Source organism: Agelaius phoeniceus, chromosome 14 (assembly GCF_051311805.1).
Source record: "Agelaius phoeniceus isolate bAgePho1 chromosome 14, bAgePho1.hap1, whole genome shotgun sequence".
Taxonomy (NCBI): domain Eukaryota; kingdom Metazoa; phylum Chordata; class Aves; order Passeriformes; family Icteridae; genus Agelaius; species Agelaius phoeniceus.
The window spans coordinates 5,568,309-5,587,710 of record NC_135278.1 but is presented as its reverse complement, the minus strand read 5'-3'; the positions used below and the strand labels follow the sequence as shown (position 1 = coordinate 5,587,710).

Sequence of the window (19,402 nt, the reverse complement as noted above, 5' to 3'; positions counted from 1 at the left end):
ACAAAACTCAGCATCTGTAGAGTCCAGTGGGATGTGCTGGGGCACACAGTAGGGCAATGGGCTGGAGTTCACCTGGGGCATCTCTGGCACAGGACAGGACCTGCATCTCTCCCAGCTGTGGGAAACTCGGGAGCATGGGGTGGCACAGCCCTGCACCCCAGCCTCTGGATTCCTGTGTCTGTGCAGAGCCTCTCTGGTGTTCCACCTGGCCTTAGGGACTGTTGTAGCAAGGTGGAGGTGGTGTGGACAATGAGCTCAAACATCTGGGACAGCTTTCCTGGGCAAAGAGCCTGCAGTGAGGAAACAATTTGGTGCTGGACTGCAATGCTTGGCCTTTCCTGCACCCTGAGGGAGCACACGAGGCTCTGCTGCCTGCACTGTGACCCTCATGGTGGCTCTGTTGGGATGGCCCACACCACCCCTGGCACAGGGACAGGCTCTCCCCACTGACTTATCTTGCTCCATAGGCTTGGTGTTTCATGGTACAAGACAAGGTGGTGGTGACACATCATGCACAAAGATGGTTCCTGTACACTGCCTCATAACTTGTAACCTTATCTCTTCACTAGAAGACTCATTATGTCATGTTTCAGCTTCTGTGCCAAAGTTAGTTCCTGCTTGTCTCCAGCTATTTCCTTCATCTTTGTTCTTTGTCCTGGGTTTTATTACCTTTATCCCAGATTACTTCCATGACCTGTTTCACAATTCTGCCCTGCAAAACCTTTCTGAGCTGATAAAAAGTGGAGTGATGTTAGGCAGAAATGGTTGGTTGGGGCAGATATTGGTAAAAGCAACAGTCCTTTACTGGCTCTGCTGCTGAAACCAGAGGCTCCAAAGCCACTTTGTGGATTTCAGCCCTTGATTAATGCATTTCGCTTCCTGTTTTCAGTCAGTAAAAATGAAACATTGACAACTTATTTTGGATGAAGCTGTTCCCATTCAGAACACTCTTGGATTTTGTTGCCCACCCTCCCTAATCACATTTGCAGGAAGTCCATGTATTTTAAGCTGCAGTCGGTTCCTCTCTGCCCAGCCCACCTCCTTACATTTATAGAGCCTCCCCCAGCCCACACTAGTCCATGGAAAGCATTGGCTGTGCTCACACTCGCCCTGCCTGCAGCCACTGATGCTTTCTGAGCTTCCCTTGGGGCTGGTGTGAGATGTCTTGAGCTGTTCTAGCCCAGGTATGGGTAGGACATGGTGCACATTGCCTATGGCCCGTTCCTTCCTGTCCTTTGTATGGCTGGGTGCCCAGGAAGGAGCCTGAGAGGCTGGGTATGAGAGAGTTTTGGGTGACGACATTGCCTCAGCAGCTTGGTTTCATACTTGCCTCTTAGTTTCAGGCATTTCAGAAATGGGGGTGTCACTGTGCCAGCCTCTTTGGGTCACCAAAGTCTCCTTTCTTTATTAGACTTCAAACCTGCTTTTGCTGACATAAGAAATACGAATGTGTTTGGACTTGGACTTTCAGAAGCTTATTGATGAGAACCTTGTGCTTGTGTAATTGTTCCCTAACACAGTTCAGTTATAATGATCCCTGTTAACTTTAAAAATGGCCCCTGTTAGCTGTGGTAGTTTCCAGGGCAATTATTTAGGAGAGGAAGCATCACTCTGGCAGATGTGAGGGGGATGGTGCTGAGCAGGTGGGATAATGTCAGTGTGTGGCTTCCTGAAGCTGGAGAAGGAAGTGAGGGGAATGCTGCTGCTGGAGTCAGCTCTCTCTTCGCTGGGTGAGATTTGCACTTGGGCTGTTAGCTGTGGAGTGTTGATCACAGATTTGAGGGAGATTATATTGCCTTGGAGTAGGTGCCTGATGCTTGTTTGTGATGTGTGGGAGAGTGAGCAAGTTGTCTTGGCATGAACTCTGTGCTGGTGCCAAGGGCTTGCTGAAAGCAGATTGTCTGTCAGCTCACTCCTGAGTACTCGTCTGGAAATTCCAGGGCTCTGTGGATGCACTTCTGCATTGTCAGCCACCTGCCTGCACAAAGCCAGAGGTGGAGTAATCCTAATATTTATTTGTGGAGCACTGCTTGGAATGGAATGGAATGGAATGGAATGGAATGGAATGGAATAGAATAGAATAGAATAGAATAGAATAGAATAGAATAGAATAGAATAGAATAGAATAGAATAGAATAGAATAGAATAGAATAGAATAGAATAATTTCAGTTGGAAGGGACCTACAATAATCATCCAGCCCAGCTGCCTGGTCCACTCAGGGCTGACCCAAAATTAGACATGTGGTTAAGGGCGTTGTCCAAATGCCTCTTAAACACTGACATGCTTGAGGTATCGACCTCCTCTCTGGGAAGGCTGTCCAGTGTTTGACCACTCTCTGGCTGAACAAATCCTTCCTAGCTCCCAGTGCAAACCTTCCCCGGCACAGCTTTGAGCCGATCCCTCGTGTGCTGTCGCTGGGTACCAGGGAGGAGAGCTCAGCGCCTCCCTCTGCACCTGGGGAAGCTGTCGGGAGCCCCGAGGTGTCCCCTGCGCGGTGCGGGGGCCGCGGGTGCGCGGTGCCGGTGCGGCGGGGCCGGGCGGTGCTGACGGGACAGCTCCCGCCGCTGCGGGCAGCTCCGGCCCCGCACGGGGCTCCGGGAGCCGCCCCGGCCCCGCCAGCCCGGCCCCCTCACCGGGACAGAGCGGTGCCACATCCCGGTGCTGCCGCCGCCGGGGTCCGGGATCCTCGGGCTGAGCCCTCGCCGCTCGGGCGGGTTCAGCTGTGCTCGGGCAATGCCTCTCCTTGAGCTCTGCCCCTGCAGGTGTTTGTACATTGAAACTGCTAACAGCGAGGTGAGGGAAAGAAAAACTGCCACTGTGCCTTCATGCTGGGCTCAGGAAAGCCATAATGTGAGATAATCCAGATTATTTCTATCCAGAACGTGGCAATAAATAGCCTGCTTCCAGCAGCAGTCCCTGAGCCATGTGGGAACCCGTCAGTGCACCGAGAGGCTGCTGTCACTGCCCTCTCCCTGTCCTGGCAGAGCCTTCTGCTCACACAGCAGCTGTGGGCTGTGCCATGTGGCCCTGTCTTCTCAGCTTCCACCAGGCTCCTGGGAAGCAGTGAGTGGGAAGGTCATTCAAAATCTAGACTAACTCAAGGTGAGCGTGTAGCCCACTCCAAAAAGCTCCAGGCTTCCCAGCACAGTTGTCCTTGGACTCTCTATAGTGGTCACCTTCTTCTTGCGTCAGCAGTATTGGGTGCTGACCCCAACACTGTCCCTGCTGCAGTGCTCACAGGCTGTCCTTCAGCAGCACCACCAGTCACAGCTCGGTGACACCGAGAAACCTCCTGCATTTTTGGAGCTCTTGATGCTAAACGAGAGCTGGAAATGATCCAGGTTGTCTCACCTGCTGGGCAGCGTGTCTTCTGGAGCCAGGCATCAAGCAGTGTGCTGACATTCAACACCAGAAGTGTCTGGAAAGGCTGAGATGTGGGCAAGGGAAAGGTCTGCTTTGCCCCTGGTGTCCTTCCCAAGGCTGGCTTGGCTCCTTCATGAAGAACTCATTAAAGGCTCTGGAGCCAATGGTGACAGGCCATATTGCAGCAGGAGGCCTTTGGCACCACGGCAGAAGTGGCTCTTGAAATTGTCTGTTTCTAGGGATTTTGAGTAACATTCTTCTGTTATGAATGGAAGCTCTCGAGGATCTTGGCATGTGTCTGGGAGTTGTCAAAGAGCTTCTGTCCCACATATGTTCTCGCAGCGTTGAGGAACTGAACTGACACTTCTCACGTGGTGCCTCATCCTCTCCCCAGGGCAAAGGATGTGCACTGGAGTGTCTCCTAGGCTGCTGATGTACAGCTTAAAATATTGGTGCTGCTGTGGGTAGGGGCTAGGACAGGCATAGGGACAGATCTTGGTGCAAATGAGGGCGGGGTTTGTAACTTTTCCTCCTGTCCCGTTGGGGTGACTGTGGTGCCTCCATAGGGGGCTGCAGATGTGCCTCAGGAGGAGAGTGAGCTGGGCAGCACTGGACGCTGGGAGAGGCCCCTGCAGAGTGAATGGATGTTCTGGGCTCCGTGGTGCTGGGAAGCCTCCTGAGTGCTCTGCTCTGCAGCCTAAATGCTGAAGGGTTCGTGGCCAGGGTGGCTGTGTATGCCCAGACAGTGACAAATGCTGAATGAATGAGGGCAGGGGCAGAGCTGCCAGCCAGGGCAATGAGAAATGTGGGAGACTGGGCTGGGGGGGCTGCTGGGACCCTGCTGCTCACTTGCTCCATCCATCTGCCCTTTGCAGATTGCCATGGAGTGCTTTAACTTTTCCTGGTGTACCCTTAACTTTTCTTTCTCAGTATGGATGTGTCTCCTACCTAGCACAAAAGGGCAGAGTGTTCTGAACTTTTTTGCAGTGGCCTTTGCATGTTATAAAACTGTGCCCTGTGACTTTTCTTGTCTAGACTAATCCCAATCTTCCAGACGTTTCTCCAAAGCTTTTTGATGATCTTGCTGGTCTCCCATGGCCTCTCTCAGTTAGTCCAAATCTTTTGGGGAATGAACTGGTTCTCTGGACAACAGTAAAATTACTTGGTGTGTCTTTATGAGCTGAAAGGAGAGTAATTACTTCATGTGTAAGCTGGCCTTTCACACATCCTGCTGTAGTTGCCTTTTTTTGTGGCAATGATATGCTGGCTCACGTTCAGTTTGTACTCACCTGTAGCCCTCATGACCCTTGTGGCAGAACTGCTGCTGTCTCTTCTTCTGTGGCCTCTTTGTGCAGTTGTTTTGCCTCCCAATGCCTTACAGTCCTGCCCATCATCTCCCAGCCCTTTTCCCAGTCTGTCAGGAGCATGTCAAACTCCCATCCTGGCCTCTGAAGTGCTGGGGTGTCACGTGCAGATTTTGAAATGTACTCTGCTCTGTCATTTAGGTCATTCATGGAAAAGCAGAGCAGCAGCAGCAGGAGGGCAGACCTTTGTGAAACCCTACATGTCCCTTCCAGTGTAACTGTGAGCCATCTATCACTGTTCACCAGCTCTGTGATGGACCTGGGAAATGCCCCCACAGTGCTGTGGGACCTGGAAACCTCTGCCTGTGGCCTGGATGGGTAACCTGGGGTGGGACCTGCAGCCTTAGGGATGATCTTGAGGGATTGCACAAGCACATCAGTCCAGTTGTGCTGCAGCTTCTCTGCCCCCCAGGGTTTCCTGTGGCTTTCTGCAGTGTTGTAGGCAGGGTGGGAAGGGGCTGGGTGAGAGCTGGCATTACTGCCCAGCAGAGGAGAGAAGATGCCAGGTGGGGAGCAGGTCTGGCAGGTGCTGCTGCCTGAGAGCTGAGCACCAGCCTGAGCTGGTGGAAAGGTTTGGAGCTCAGCTGGAGAAAGGAAGGCAGAAGTTTCTCATGCTGCTTGCTGGGTGCATGTTTGTTCTGGGGTGCATGGGCTGGCTCTCAGCAGAGTACAGCAGGGTCAGATGGTGAGCAGAGCTGCACAAGGCACAGTGGCTGGAGGGTGCAATGGGACATCTTGTCTGCTGGCTGTTGGAAGGAGATCATCCATCCGTGCCAGCTGGGTGCTTTGAGGTCTCCATCTGTCCTGGCTCTGAACCTCATGGGACACAGAGCCACAACATGAGTGTGCTGAACTGGGGCTTGGTGCCCCAGGGCAGGAGGCTGGGCCCTGTGAAGGGTCCAACAAGAGAGCAGGCTGGCTGCTGGCATCTCCTCGGCTGCCTGCCAGGGGAGGTGTGGATCCGGCTTGTCTGGCTGGTGTGAGATGCCTGAATATGCATCTGCCAGAGAGGCTTCCAGAGGATCCCACCCGCCCAGGTTTCCATGGAGAGCGTCTCTTTGTTGAGGAGGAAGCGTCTGGCAGACAGTGTGGCCGTGGAAATACCTATAGAGCATTTGTTTTGCAAAGCACATGAATAACATCCCCACGAGCTAGCAGCCTCACTTCCTCTGCTCACCCACCAGCAGCCTGGCAGAGCGACCTGGGATGCCTGCAGTGTCTTTATGCTCCCAGTTTCTCACTGAGTGCCTGTGTGAGCATTCCCAGTTTGGCTGTGCCTGCCCAGCCCAGCCTGGTTTCATTTCTGGTTGGCAGGCACAGCTCCTGGCAGGCAGCAGCCCATCTTCGCTGGGGGACACGTTTGGCTTCCCTGCTGGAGGCAGCACTGAGAGCGCTGTAGGCGGCAAAACTGGGAAAGTTTTGCTCCCACCTCCCATGGGATGTGAAGGGAATTGCTTCCCTGAACGAAGTGTCCTTTCTCTGGTCTCTCAGTTCCTTCTCATGCTTTGAAAGACCAAGAAGCTGAAGAGCTGTTGAGGCAGCAGGCAGCAATGCAAGGCACATGCAACATCCCACAGTGGAAGGGATTAAGCTTGGGTTTTTATGGCAGTCTGTCAGCATTAAATTAAGGCTAAATTCCCATCCTAAATGTTATGTTAACATGAAGTTACATCAGAAAGCACACAGCGCAGAACAGCAATATGAGGGTATCAGATGTGTTACAGGGGTATTGTAATTATCCCAAATCAGGCATTTGAAACCCAGGGAATTTCAGATATAGGGTTTGCATCGTCTTTCGGGTTTGTAATTGAAAAAATCCAAACATAGGAAGGCTTAGAAGCATGTCACTGAGATTGTTTGGGTGCCTTTATTCTGTGCTGTGGGGACATGTGCAGATGGAGGCAAAGAGTCTTTAAAAAATGATGGAACCAAATGTGGAATTACAAATGTTAAAACACCGTGAGCTGTATTTGAGTTTTAAGGCTTTGTGGCTCTCCAGAGTAACATTAGGGCTGCTGGGCCTTGACTGTGCATCTCCATATCTGGACATATTTGGCTATCACTTTTGCAACTCACCTCTGTGCCTCGTATTTGTAAAGCTCGTAATTGGAGACAGTTTTTAGTCCTGTAGCATCATTTTGTTTAAATTAAGAATGTGTACTTAATTCTATTTTACCTTAAGGTTTTTTTTTGTCTTCAGATTTCCTTGTTTTTTCAGATCTGGATGAGGATTAAACAAAAACCCAGAGGAATATCATCATAGCATAATTCTCAGGAGCTGTAGCAAGAAGCAGTTTTTGGCTGTGCTTTGTAAAGAGAGATTCCTCACTGTGTCAGGACAGGATGGTTACAGTGGGCGTGCGGAAGCTCCACGGATGCAAAGTGGGCTGTGAATTCAGCCCTGTGCCTGGTGTGCACAGCCCAGCTGGGCAGCTGTGTGGTGGCACTCCCTGGTGCCATGAAATTGCTTTCCTGGAGGAGTTGGTGGAGCAGCAGTGCCCATGGCAGCATGTGGCTGCAGCCATGAGGAAGCTCTGGAGCTGGGGAATCAGCTGGTGAACCACCCCTGGCAGGGCTGTGGTGCTCCTGCAGACAGAAAATGATGACAGATCAGTTGAAATGGCTCTGCAGGGAGCACTGGATGCACTATCGTAAAGACTGGAAGCTGCCTGTAGCTTCCAGTCATACAAATTAGATATGACAGTCATTAATAATTAGCTTTATCCTAACCTGTGGTACCTGAAGGAACCTAAGCAGAAGATTTACACTGGGCAGTTTGCCTTCCAGCAGCGTCAGGCAGAGTGATGGGTCTGAAGCACCTCTGAGATCCTGCTTGGGAGCACAGCTCTGGGGGGTCCAGGCCAGCCCTGCACCCCTGGGATGTGGCTGTCAGGCAAAGGTCAGCTCTCTGCTGAAGGAGGAGCATTGCGGCAAGGAATGTGAGATGAGTGATGGTTTTCTTCCAGAGCTGCAGGCAGAACAGGGCAGCCAAGGCACTGTGCTGCGGATGCAGCTCCAGCAGTGGTGGGCAGAGCTCAGCTTGGGGTCTCTGGGTGCCTCAGCTGTTTTCCTGGCCCTTGACTCAGCTTTTATTTCTCAGGCTTTGGCATCTGTTTGGGGGATAACGCAGCAGAGTTGTGCTCCTGCTGGGGTGTTTCTGTCACTGCCTGGTGGGGCAGGAGGAGGTGAAGGGGAGTGATGTGCAGAGTTGTGCTGCCCTCCTTGTCTGGCATCACCTGCATTCCCTTGGCAGGCTCTGGAGAGGTGCCTGCACGCCCAGCCCTGTGAGGCCTTGCTGCTTGGGTGGGCTGAATGCAGTAACATGATTTTCTGAGATGAGTGTTTCTGTTTACTGTGTTACCCTGATTTCTGAGGCTGCCAAGTTCTTTGGGTGTATCAGGAGGGCAGGCACAGCATGGGCCCATTCCCTTAATGACCAGCAGTGAGTTGCCTGCACATGTGCAGTACAGATTTGAGACACCTTCTGTGGGGGTTTTTGGTTGTGTTTTGTTTGGGTGGGGTATTTTTGTGGGTTTCTGTTTATCTGTCTGGGAGATTTGGGTGGGGGGGTTGGGTTTTTCTGGGTTGGTTTTTTTTTTCGTGGTGGTGGGGTTTTTTTTCCTGCAGATTTTCCTCATTGGATGAGGTGTTCTCTATTTGTGGAATCCCTGCCCAACTGAACCTCCACCAGAGCTGCAAACTCCCATCTGCATACAGCCCTTATTTTGTGCTCCAATAATTTCTAGGCAACTCTGCTCCCCTCTGAGCCTGGGAGAGATCTGCCGGGTGGGCATGTCAGGATGCCCTGGGGCAGAGCGGAGGTGCCTCGCTCACTACCACCGCCGTCTCTCCCAGCGTGAGCCCATGTGGCTGAGACAGGACCAGTGAGCATCCCCCGAGCCACCGCCGCCTTCCCGCGGGGACCGGCTGCAGATCCGCCCGCCGAGGAGCGGAGCGGCCGGGGCCGATGCTGCGGTGCGGGGAGCCCCGGGCCGGCTCCCCGTGCCCGGCGCCCCGGGAGCAGCGGGGCTGCGGGGGGAGCCCAGCGGGCGGCACTTACATAAGCCCGAAATGCGCCAGGCGGTGCTGGAAGGTGAAGGGCAGAGCGCTGAGGATCCACAGAGCCTCCAGCGAGGGCTCCCTGGCACAGGAGCTCTGCTCGCTGACACATCCGCGGGTCCCCATCTGCGGTGCCCTCCCTTCCCCGCGGGGGCTGCCACAGCTGCTCCTCCTGTGCTGCCAGCCCGGGCGGGACGGGGGAGCGCAGCTCTGCCTCCCGGGCTTGCCGGGGCACGGAGCGGCTGGCAGGGAGGGCAGATGCCCACAGGCGGCTGGCAGGGAGGGCAGATGATGCCCACAAGCAGGTGGGAAGGAGGGAGGGCACAAGTGCTCTGTCTGTTCACCTCCTGCCTGCCCAGCACCCGGGTCCTCCTGGGCTCTCCCTGCTTTGCCCAGTGGAGGGGGAAGCTGATGGGGACTGTGCTGGTGGGTGAGACGGGTGCCTGGCTAGGACGTGTGGGTCCTGTTTGCCCGTGTAGGCTGCTCCAACAGGGGAGCAGTGCTGTGCTGAAGGCCAGGAACGGAGCACAGGCAGCTCCAGCTCAGCCAGGAGAGGAGAGGTGCCAGGGGAATCTTGTGCAGGGGCTGTGCTTGGCACCAGTGGTGTCCAACGGGCTCCTTATGGGGAGGGACACAGCACTGTCTGCTTGTCTTGGCACCCAAACTCTGGGCAGCCCCTGAGCACTGGGGACAGGCTCTGCAGGCATGGGCAGACCGTGTGTGTGTCTGCACATGCTCTGCTTGTTCTGCCCGCTTTTGCCTGCTCCCAGAGCCACCTGCCCGGCTGCTGGCAGAGCCAATGAGCACCCATGGGTGGGAGGCTCAGCCAGAGATCCTGGCTCCTTCTGCACTGCACGTCTTCAACTCTTCCAGAGCAAGTCTGCTGTTAATTCCCTCCATCTCTCCACAGTATCAGCAGTCACCTCCGGGCTGGGCCGCTGGCAGGCAGGCAGCAGCAGGCAGCTGGGAGGCTGTGAGGAGCTGGTGCCACCTCTCCCTGAGTCCGTGCTCCCGACCACCCAGCAGAAGGCGTGGCTGGGCACCCCTGACTCCCGTCTCTTCTGCTCCATCTGTTCCTGGTGGGCAAATTGGAGGCTTGGTGTGATGGGGCTGCTCTGAGACCTCACCCCAGGAGCTTCAGGCCTGGATGTTGGTGCTGTTTCTCCCGGACAATGTGGCTGATACTCTGGAGAAGTCCTCTCTTCCCCCCTGTTCTCCAAGTGCCTGAGCTGGTGGCCAGCTGGGACCTGCGTCTCACCCTCTGGGTGCTGAGCTTTGCCTCGATGGTTGTGCAGATGGAGGGCCAGGTCTACTCGCCCACTGTCAACACGCACTATGGGAAGTTACGAGGGGTGCGCGTGCCGCTGCCCAGTGAGATCCTGGGGCCCGTGGACCAGTACCTGGGGGTTCCTTATGCCGCTCCCCCCGTCGGGGAGAAGAGATTCATGCCCCCTGAGCCACCACCATCCTGGTCGGGCATCAGGAACGCTACCCACTTCTCACCAGTCTGCCCCCAGAACATCCACAACGCCGTTCCCGAGATCATGCTGCCCATCTGGTTTACCTCCAACTTGGATATCGTGGCCACGTACATCCAGGACCCCAACGAGGACTGTCTGTACCTCAACATCTACATCCCCACGGAGGATGGTGAGTCCCCACTGGGGTGACCGCAGGAGAGCGAGGGGGGGGGTCATTCCACCCCTCCCCAGCAGTGGTTGGTCTCACCTGGGTGTTGTGTTTGAAGCATGTGGTTGTGGACCCCGCAGCATGCTGTCTGTTTGTGGAAAGCTTTCTCTGGCCACGCAGCTTGCCCTCTTGCCCTCAGCTGCCATCTCTGTCTCGCGTGCTCCTGCTCCTCCACGCCTCCCGGTCCTACCCCTCCACCTCCATGGCATCGTCACGGGTTCCTCCTCTCTTGTATTGCTAAATCTGAATCCGACTCTCTGACCGCAGATCCACAGAGTGACAAGCTGATTTGTGCTCCCCACAGGCGCCGAGTGCCAGGTTCTGTCTTGAGTTGGTTCGAGTTCGTCCTTCCTCCCTGCTTCCCACCCTCCCCAGGTCCATGCGCTAGTTGTGGGCGTGGGCTGCGGCTGGGAGGAACACTCTCTGCCTCTCCCTGGGAAGATGCTCCGGCAAGAAAGGGACCACAGAGCCCTTTTCTGGGCCCTGGTACGGCTGGGAGGTTGGGGTGCACCGGCAGACACATCGCTTGGCTGCTCCTCCGTGCGCGGTGGGACGGCGGCAGAGCGATGAGCCTGGCGTGCTGGGGACGCACGGGGCACGCTCCTGTTGGGGTGAGGCTGAGCGGCGCTGGGTGCCTCCTCGTCTAACCTTTTCCTTTGTAGGGGATCCCAGCTGAACTGTAAGTAGAGGGCAGAGGAGGCAGCGCCTGCCCGCACGCCCGCCCCAGCCTCACCGCAACAGGAGCCCCCGGGGATTTTCAGCGGGCCAGAAGGGACCCGCAGCGGGTCTGCTGCACACAGCAGAGCAGCCTGGCGGGTCGGTGGCTTCTCCCAGGCTGGCTGGCTCCACTCCTCTGTCTCTGGGGCCCACGGGATGCATCATGCCTTCCTTCTCGCCCAGCACGGCTGGCCCAGAGTTTTCCTCCCATGGCGACGCTCCCTCCCCACCTCCCGCGGTCCCGGGGGCGGTGGGAGGGTAGCAGCGTGGTTGTGATTGCATGCCCACTCCCATCAGTGGAGCCTCCTGTTATTTTGTAGTCTTTTATTCATTTTACAGTAAAACGGATTTCCAAGGAATGCACCCGAAAGCCCAACAAGAAAATATGTAGGAAAGGAGGTATGTAGCAAGCCGACCGGCAGAGAGGCACAGAGAGGAAAGAGAGAGAGAGTGAGAGAGTGAGAGGGTGCCTGGCTGGCCCCTGGCCTGCAGCACTCCTCCAGCACCTCTCTGTGCTGCCACCCGGACTGTGGACCCTCCAAGCAGCCCCCCCCTGCCACCCCCTGCTTCCCACTGGGAATGGCCCCACGGATGCTCTGGCCAGCTGGGAGCACAGCTCTGGGGTCAGGTCATGAGGATGCTCATGGTGCTCCAGGCCTTTCAGAACAGCTTCTCCTGGGCTGAGCCTGCACTCCCTCCTTCATCCCACTGGCACTCCCCATCCCTGGCCATGAGGGGTAGCCTCTGATGGCAGGCAGCACTGAAATACATCCCTTAGGTTGGGTTATCCCATTGTGGGGTGTATGGACCTGCTCAGGGAAGGACCCGTGTGATGGGGGACTGCAGCAGTCCATCCTGGGCTGAGCTTTTCCCCCGTTGCATCCCTGATCATTTTGCATCCAGAGCTCCCTGGTTAAAAGCATAAAGCCTCTCCTGGCAGTGTAAATGCTGCAGATTCTGCCCTGAGCCTTGTGCCTGCCAAGGCTGCACCCCACTGCTCACACCCCCGTGCCAGTGCCAGTCCTGCCAGTAAGGATTTGGTCTCCAGCCCATGGCACAGCAGCCTCCCTGAGCCCACAGCAGTCCTAGCTGCCCCATGGGGAGCCAAGTACCTCCAGTTCAGACACATCTGCTTTGCCTTGCCTCCACTGACCTTCCCCCATTGCCCCTAAATGATCCTGTATTCCCAACCAGTGACATGCACAAGGGAGTAGAGACATACAAATGGTAGCTGGCTCAGTCCCGTGTCAGACACAATGCCTCACCCATCCCTCCACACAGCCCCGTGCAGGCAGGGAGAGCTGACTGCTCTGTGCATCCCAAAGATGAACGTGTGGATGGTCAGGCAGCCAAGCTCTTCTGAAAGGCTCAGTACAGGGTGTCTGCCCAGCACAGGCTGCTGTCCTGGGCATCCTGCAGCAGCAGCAGCAGCATCCCTGCATCCCAGCCTCTGTCTCCCTGCACCCCTGGGTTTGGCGGGGCCAGTGCAGCTGGGCTTGGAGGTTTGGGGAGCGCTTTCCTTCCAGCCGTTTCCCCCAGTTCTGTTGTTTGGTTTCTTTGCTTTGCTTTTCCTGTTGCTGTCCTGGCTATTCACACGCCATCTCTCTGAGTGCCAAGGCTGCCCCTGAAAGGGCTGGCGCATTAGGGAGTCTGTGCACGCTGCCTCCGGAGCCGGCTGTGCCAGTGATCACCAGCCACTTCAAAGCGCTTCCTCTCCCGGCCCTCCCACCGGCTGCCAGCGCTGGCAGCCCCCGCCGCCCCCCTGCAGCCAGGGGAGCCGGCTCCAGGTTACTGCCAGACAAGGGGATGATAGAAGGCATGACAGGACACCTTGGGTGTGCTCATCTCCTGGGTTTCCCTCCCTGCTGGCTCTGCTCACGGGCGGGGTTTCTTTGCAGCCCCTCTGCGGCTGTTGCCTCTGGTCACCTCCCAGGGAGCTGGTGGGGGACATTCCCTTTGCCCCCACTGGCCTCTATTGACTCATGGACCAGCAGATGCCCAGTGCCAGCCATTTGGACATCCAGGTGTGGCGTGCCAAGAATTAAAGCACCCAGACACTGGCACTTCCCTCCAGCTCTGGCCAGGCTCTGGTAGCTGTTGGCTTGAATTAATTGAGTCACTTGTGATGAAACACAGAAGCTCCCACACTCCTCATTGTGTATCCTAGGTTAGTAATGCTTGGGGAGAGGGTAATGTACCTGCAGTGCTGATTTCCTCAGGTTGAACATTTGAACATTGACTCATTCTGGAATAATCATGATTACTATTTCTAAGGCCACAGACGAGCAGTGATAAGCTCTCCTCTCACAGAACGGTATTTTGGTGGTTGGAAATGCCTCAGCTCCCACCTTACTGGAGTTTTCATGACTTCTGCCACCCCTAAGCTCTGTGTATTTCAGAGCAGACAAAGGACTGAGAATTTATCAGTCATGCTTGTTTATCTCTGGGACAGAAAAACATCCCTGTTTCCCTGCCCAGTTGTCCACAGTCATTTCCTCTATGGAAATTTTCTAAATGCCAGTCTCCTCCATACACATTGGTCCCTTCTCTGGTAGCAGTACAGGGCAGCAGTGCTTTGAGAGCAGCTAGCCATGCATGGTGCCAGGGGAGCTGACAGCACTGAGGCTCATTTGGGGCTCAGATTTTGCTGCAGAAATAGTGCTGCCCCCCCAAAGACCATGTACACAGACACACAGACACACACCCTGGGAGCACAGTACCTATGTGCAAAATGCAGCTCTGCCCCATGCTTTGTGCTGCCAACACTTCCAGCCTTTTTTTGGCTGTGGTAGATGCCAAGATGATTTTTCCTTCCCTTCCTCACCAGCCTGGGCAATCCTTGCTGCAGGGCATGAGGAGGTGGATGTCATTTTTGGAGGGGAAAAATGTGGTTGCCCTGCACTTAGCAGCTCTTCCTGGTTCTCATTAGCGAATGCCCAAATCTCTCTGGCTGGGACTGCAAAGAGTCTGTGACATTGCAGAGACAAATGTGCAGGTCCAGCATCTTCCTCTTCTGTGTGAGGGTGGCTGGAGCTCCCAGCAGCTCCTGGGCTCAGGAAACACTTCGGCAGCTTCTCCGCTGCTCTCCAAGAAGCTGACTTGTCTAAGTACCAGCTGAGGCTTCCCTACAGCTGCACAAATTCTGCAGTGCTTCCTTGCTGGAAGCTTCTTCCCAGCCCCCTCGAAGCCTGCTGCTCTGCAGGGCTGGCTGTGGGCAGACCACCGCCCTGGGGCTCTGCTTCCACTCCGGGGAGCGATTTGCAAAGGTGAGGGTCGGTGTTTGTGCTGCGGGGCAGCAGAGCGTGAGGAGATGCAATGCTTTTACTGAGTCCACTCAGGGATGGAGAGAACTCCTCTGCATCATTCAGGGCAGGGAGGGGCAGGGCAGCACCGAGGTGTGCTGCAGTCCTGGAGCAAGGGCTGATGGCACAGGTCCCAGCTGAGCTGTCCCTGCCTGTGGGGCTGTGCAGCAGCAGGTTCAACAGCTGCACCGTTCTTGGCCCTGTCCCTTGTCACTCCCAGAGCAGCAGCTGAGATGCTGTGGCTGGCAGCAGGTGTCCCTTTGGGTGCATGTGGCCATCAGAGGCTCTGCTCCCTGCAGCATGGTGGCTGCTTTGCAGCAGTGGGTGCCCCACGGAAGTCCCACTGAGGAGAGAGTGCTGGAGCTGCCTATAGGTGCCCTGAATAAAGGTGTCATCTCAGGCTCCTGCTCTTCTCTTATCCACACCATGCTGAGAATGAAGGCTCTGAGAACTGAGGCTCCTTACCCTGCTTTATCTCTGATTGCACTGGTGTCAGTGCTGCTGGTATGGTTTACTTAAGATAGAATAAATCCAGCATGGATGCCCCTGTTTCAGGCAAAGTGATTTTTTTTTTTTTTTTTTTTTTACTAAAGTTGAACTTAAATCTTCCTAGTGGCTCAGATAAGAGCATCTGCATCCTTCCTATCGGCCTGAACAATGTCACTTTGCAGTCAGCTTAAAGTGAAGTGGCAGACAACAGACATTCACTTCCTGGGTTAGTGGAGAGTGTTTTTGATGGGTAAGGAGAATAAGAGCCATGAGCCCTTTTAGTTTTTCCAGCTGTGAATCCACAGGCTTAAATCCATCCTCATGAGAGTGGGTGAGAGCTGCAGGGCTCTGTGTGGTGGCGTTTGTCAGAGCAGAGGAAGCTCTCCTGGGCTGGGTGTCCCTGAACATTGAGTCACTTGTGATGAAACACAGAAGCTCCCACACTCCTCATTGTGTATCCTAGTGGAGCCAGTGGAAAGTGTTACTGGGTGAGGGAAGTGAAGCTGTGATTGCTCTCACGAGCTGTGGGGCATTGGTGGGTTGTGCTGGAGGTGAGCACTGCAGCAAGGGGCAAAAAGCCCACTTGGTCACAACAGTGAGTGTTGGCCATACCACCCTGGCACCTTCCTGCTGATGGGTGAGGCTTGTGCTTTGCATCTGCCACACACACATGCCACTGCTGTTCCCCTTCCCCTGGCCTGCATCGCTGCACTCCTGCTTTGCTGAGCTTCCCAAGTGCTGCTTTCTGCCATCTCTTCCACAGTGCCTGAAGCTCAGGTTGCTGGAGGCTTGTCCCAGCCATCCCAAAGCTCTGCAGTCTCCAGCTGGATCCCTCCCTGCTCAGCTAGGACAGTTGCTCAGGTCACAGAGATGTTGTCCACTGCCCTCTTTTACAACCTGACAATTCCTCATAGCTGATTCCTCCATTCTCATCTGCACAGAGGCTTCTGTCCCTGAAGGAGACCAGGCTGGAGGGCTGCAGCCTGGCCAGTCCCAGGGCTTTAACAGCACCAGGGCCTTTGGCAGTGGAACAGCTGCCTGTGGTCTGCTTCTCAACTCTGAAGCACAGTGTGGATCAAGGCTCACTGGCTGTTGTCTTCATTAGAGAAAAATCCCCATCCTGTAGAAGTACCAAGAGGTTGGTGCACAGCACTGGTTAGCAAATACTGCATGAGCACTTCGTCATTTAAGTGCTTTCTGGGCTTGCAGCTCTTCCTAATGAAGACACAGTAGGTCAAGCTTGCAGCTCCTCAAAGAGGCTGAGTGGCTGCACATGCCCAGCCAAGTGTGTGGCTGGGGCTGGGCTGGGCAGGCAGTGTGGGAAGGATGCAGCAGGAAGGGGGAGATGCTGGGGCTGAGGTGCTGGGGCAGGAGATGACAGGGATGGGTGGAAAGAGGAGAAGGATGTGAGATTCTCAGAGAATGGCCGGGTGGTGAAGCAGGAGGTGAAGGGGTCGGGTTGGAGCATGGTGGGGAAAGTCAGAACAGCACATGAGTCAGCTGATCCATCCCTGCCCTTGGCAGGAGCAGCTCTCCCTCACCTCTTTCTGGCAGTGTGTCCCACCTGGCCTTAAACATCTCCCCAGGCCGCCTCTTCCAGTGCTTCTCTGCCCTTTCTTCCAGAAAAGTTTTCTTCTCATCCTGCCTCCTGTAGCCCCAGGGCTGCCTGAGAGGGACTTGCTGTTCCACCTCACCACCTCACAGTATTCTTTCATGTGTTGGGATGCTGCTGCAGCTCCCATCGTGCCTCTGCTCCCAGCATTCATATGTGACCCAGCCTTCTGCAAACTTTTCCTGCCTGCTGGATTTTTTGAGGTTTCTGGTTGCTGCTCCTCCAGACTTTCTGCAGCAGGTCATGGCTGCTAAAAGCATTCTACAAGCCTCTCCCCCTGATGGAGCTGCCTCACAGCCATTTCAGATCTCTTCCTCCCCCATCACAGATTCCTTGTAAATTCAAATCCTGTCCCACTCCATGCTGCCATCTCTGTTATCCACCTCCCGTGTCACCTGCAGAATGCCACTCCCAGACTGACAGTGAGCATGGCTCCCCAGTTTTGTCTTTCTGACCAGTTTTGTGCATTTAGTCCTGTAGTTCCATGCAGCCACAGGCCCGTCCCTTGCTGATGGGAGCTTTGCTGGGGGCTGTGAATGCCCTTGCTGTGGCAATGGGAGCTGTTGGTGGTGGCAGCAGGACCCTGGGGTCGGCCAGGTGCCTGGCAGGGTGTCAGACAGAGCCCCTTGTCTCAGGGGAAGGTCCCTGGGCAGTGCAGGCGCTGTGTGGATGAGTCCTGCCTGGGGGAAACCCTGCTGTCTCCCCAGAGGTCACCATCACCTAGGGAACTTTTTGTAGCAGGCACTAGGGAGCAGAGGGCTTGCAGGTGTTGATCTGCAGCTCTAAGAGGATGAGAGCACCCAGCATTTCCTGAGATTCAGAGCTCCAGAGCTCAGGGATGGCACCACTTGCCTTTGTGTCTACACTGGCATGCAGTCCTTTGCAGGAGTGGGGTTTTGGCACAGGTTTTTCAGCACCCCTGCTCCCTCCTGCCCACAGGCCACTTCTCTGCAGTTTGGGGAGTGCCAGGCTCACTGCAAGCCATCCACAGCAGCAATCCACATGGGGCTGCTGGGCTGGCCCATGCCCCAGAACTGCAGCTTGGCGAAGGGACACAGAACATCTGTAAGGCATTCAGGATGTTACAGAAACTCATATGTTTAGGATTCTGCCTTAGTCAGGTCAAGCTGACTGGTGCCTTCGAAATCCTCGGTGAAACATGGAACATGTCTTGTAAGGAGGGAGTTGGTGCAGGATGGAGCCAGGCAGCTCAGGGGAGCAGCTGTCATGAGGGATCCCTGCGTGCTGTGGTGGTCTCATGCAGTGGTGCCAGTGGTTTGTGGCCAGGCATAACAAGGAGCCACACACATGTGGGGGTGATGGGCAGGAACCTGCCTGGTGGGCAGTGGCCATGCAAGGCAGCCCTTGGTGTGAGCTCTGCAGAGGACAGGTGTCCCTGGGGGCAGCAGAGCTGGGAGCAGGGCTGGGTGCTAGGAGAGGGAGCCTTGCCTGGAGCTGAGGGTGCATGACCAGGTGGGGGCCAGGCTGGGATGCAGGAGGACCGACAAGTGCTTTGAGAGACTCATCCACCACCAGCACTGATGCTGTCACAGCCCCACTCGCGTCTTCCCTCCACCCCAGCCCTCCCCAGGGAGGATCTGGGAAGGGGCCCTGGTGAAGCAGCATCCTGGCACACTCCTGGGGCAGCCCGTGCCCAACACTGCCCTGGCTCTGGGAGAGGTGCAGTGTGAGTAGCCAGCAGTGCTGTGGGGCACAGGCGTGGCCCCACTGTCTCTGCTATCATGCTATTTTTGAATTCTCTTTTTTTTTTTTTTTTGGTGTTCTTTTTTTTCTTTCTTTCTTTTCTTTCTTTCTTTTTTTTTTTTTTTGTTTTGTTTTGTTTTTATTTCCTTTTTGTTTTCCTTTTTGTTCTGTCTCCTCGTGTTTGGTCCCTAGGAGCCAGCGCTAAGAAACAGGGCGAGGACTTAGCGGATAATGACGGTGATGAAGACGAAGGTATTTCTGTGCTCGAGGCTGCCACTGCATGACACGCAAAGCAAAGCACAGCAGCTCCGTGTGCCGCCATCCGCTGCCACCCCCAGGGAGCCCTGTGTGTGTCTGTCTGCCGTGCCAGGCAGCGGCGCGGGGTGGGGGGCAGGCTGGCCGGCTGTGCAGGGCACCCAGCACCTTCCCCTCCTCCTGACGGGGGGAAGCTCATGGGGTTGTTCCGCTTTAGGAGGAGTTTGCTCCTGCTCCGTTGGAGTGAGGGCAGGGAGGAAGCATGGCAGCTTGGGAGGAGAGAAGCCCTCGGGCACCTGGGCCCATTTCACCCTGAGCCCACAGGTCACATCCCACCTCCAGCCTCATCCCTCCAGAGTCAGTGACATGCATCTGGGAGCCAGCAGCCTCCACACGCACCCCTTCCTGGCCCTGCCATGGCTGTGCCAGCAGCCTGAACACTTGGCACCCCAAAGGGTGTCTGGCCATGCACAGGAGACCCAGGGTTCCCTTGGTTTCTGTCAACTTCTCTCCTTCCTCACCCCGTGGAAGTGAGGTCTTGCTTGCAAGCACCAGCCAAGACAGAGCAAGTGGCCTTTCCAGCAGATGTGATTCTAGAGGTATGCCAGGACTAAGCAAGCTGCAGAATAGGCTATTTTTAGTAAAACAGGGTGGTTTGTCTGCAGGTTATGGAGTCAGCGTGTTTGGCTGCAGAGATGTGATGAGGAGCTAGGAGGAAGGGTTGGCCAGGCTACAGCCCTCATGTGCTGAGGACAGTAAAGCCTCATGGTGTGCAGAAGGCCCAGGGCAGCTCGAACAAGTCCTGGCAGATGGCATTTAGGATCTGGGAAATAGATGAAAAACTTTT

The 19,402-nt window shown here is 55.4% G+C and overlaps 1 protein-coding gene across 4 annotated transcripts in view; it reads left to right on the top strand.

The window, feature by feature from the left end:
• The window catches only part of NLGN3 (neuroligin 3), a 39,906-nt gene that overhangs the window by 8,277 nt on the left and 12,227 nt on the right, over positions 1–19,402 (top strand). Inside the window, exons 2-4 of one of the 4 annotated variants that reach the window (XM_054641665.2) lie at positions 9,698–10,437; positions 11,533–11,592; positions 18,493–18,552. In XM_054641665.2, coding sequence (XP_054497640.1) covers positions 9,960–10,437; positions 11,533–11,592; positions 18,493–18,552 — 598 coding nt within the window. In that variant the 5' untranslated portion in view covers positions 9,698–9,959. The remainder of the gene's footprint in view (positions 1–9,697; positions 10,438–11,532; positions 11,593–18,492; positions 18,553–19,402) is intronic. The other 3 variants (XM_077186200.1, XM_077186201.1, XM_054641666.2) reach the window with 3 other exon arrangements.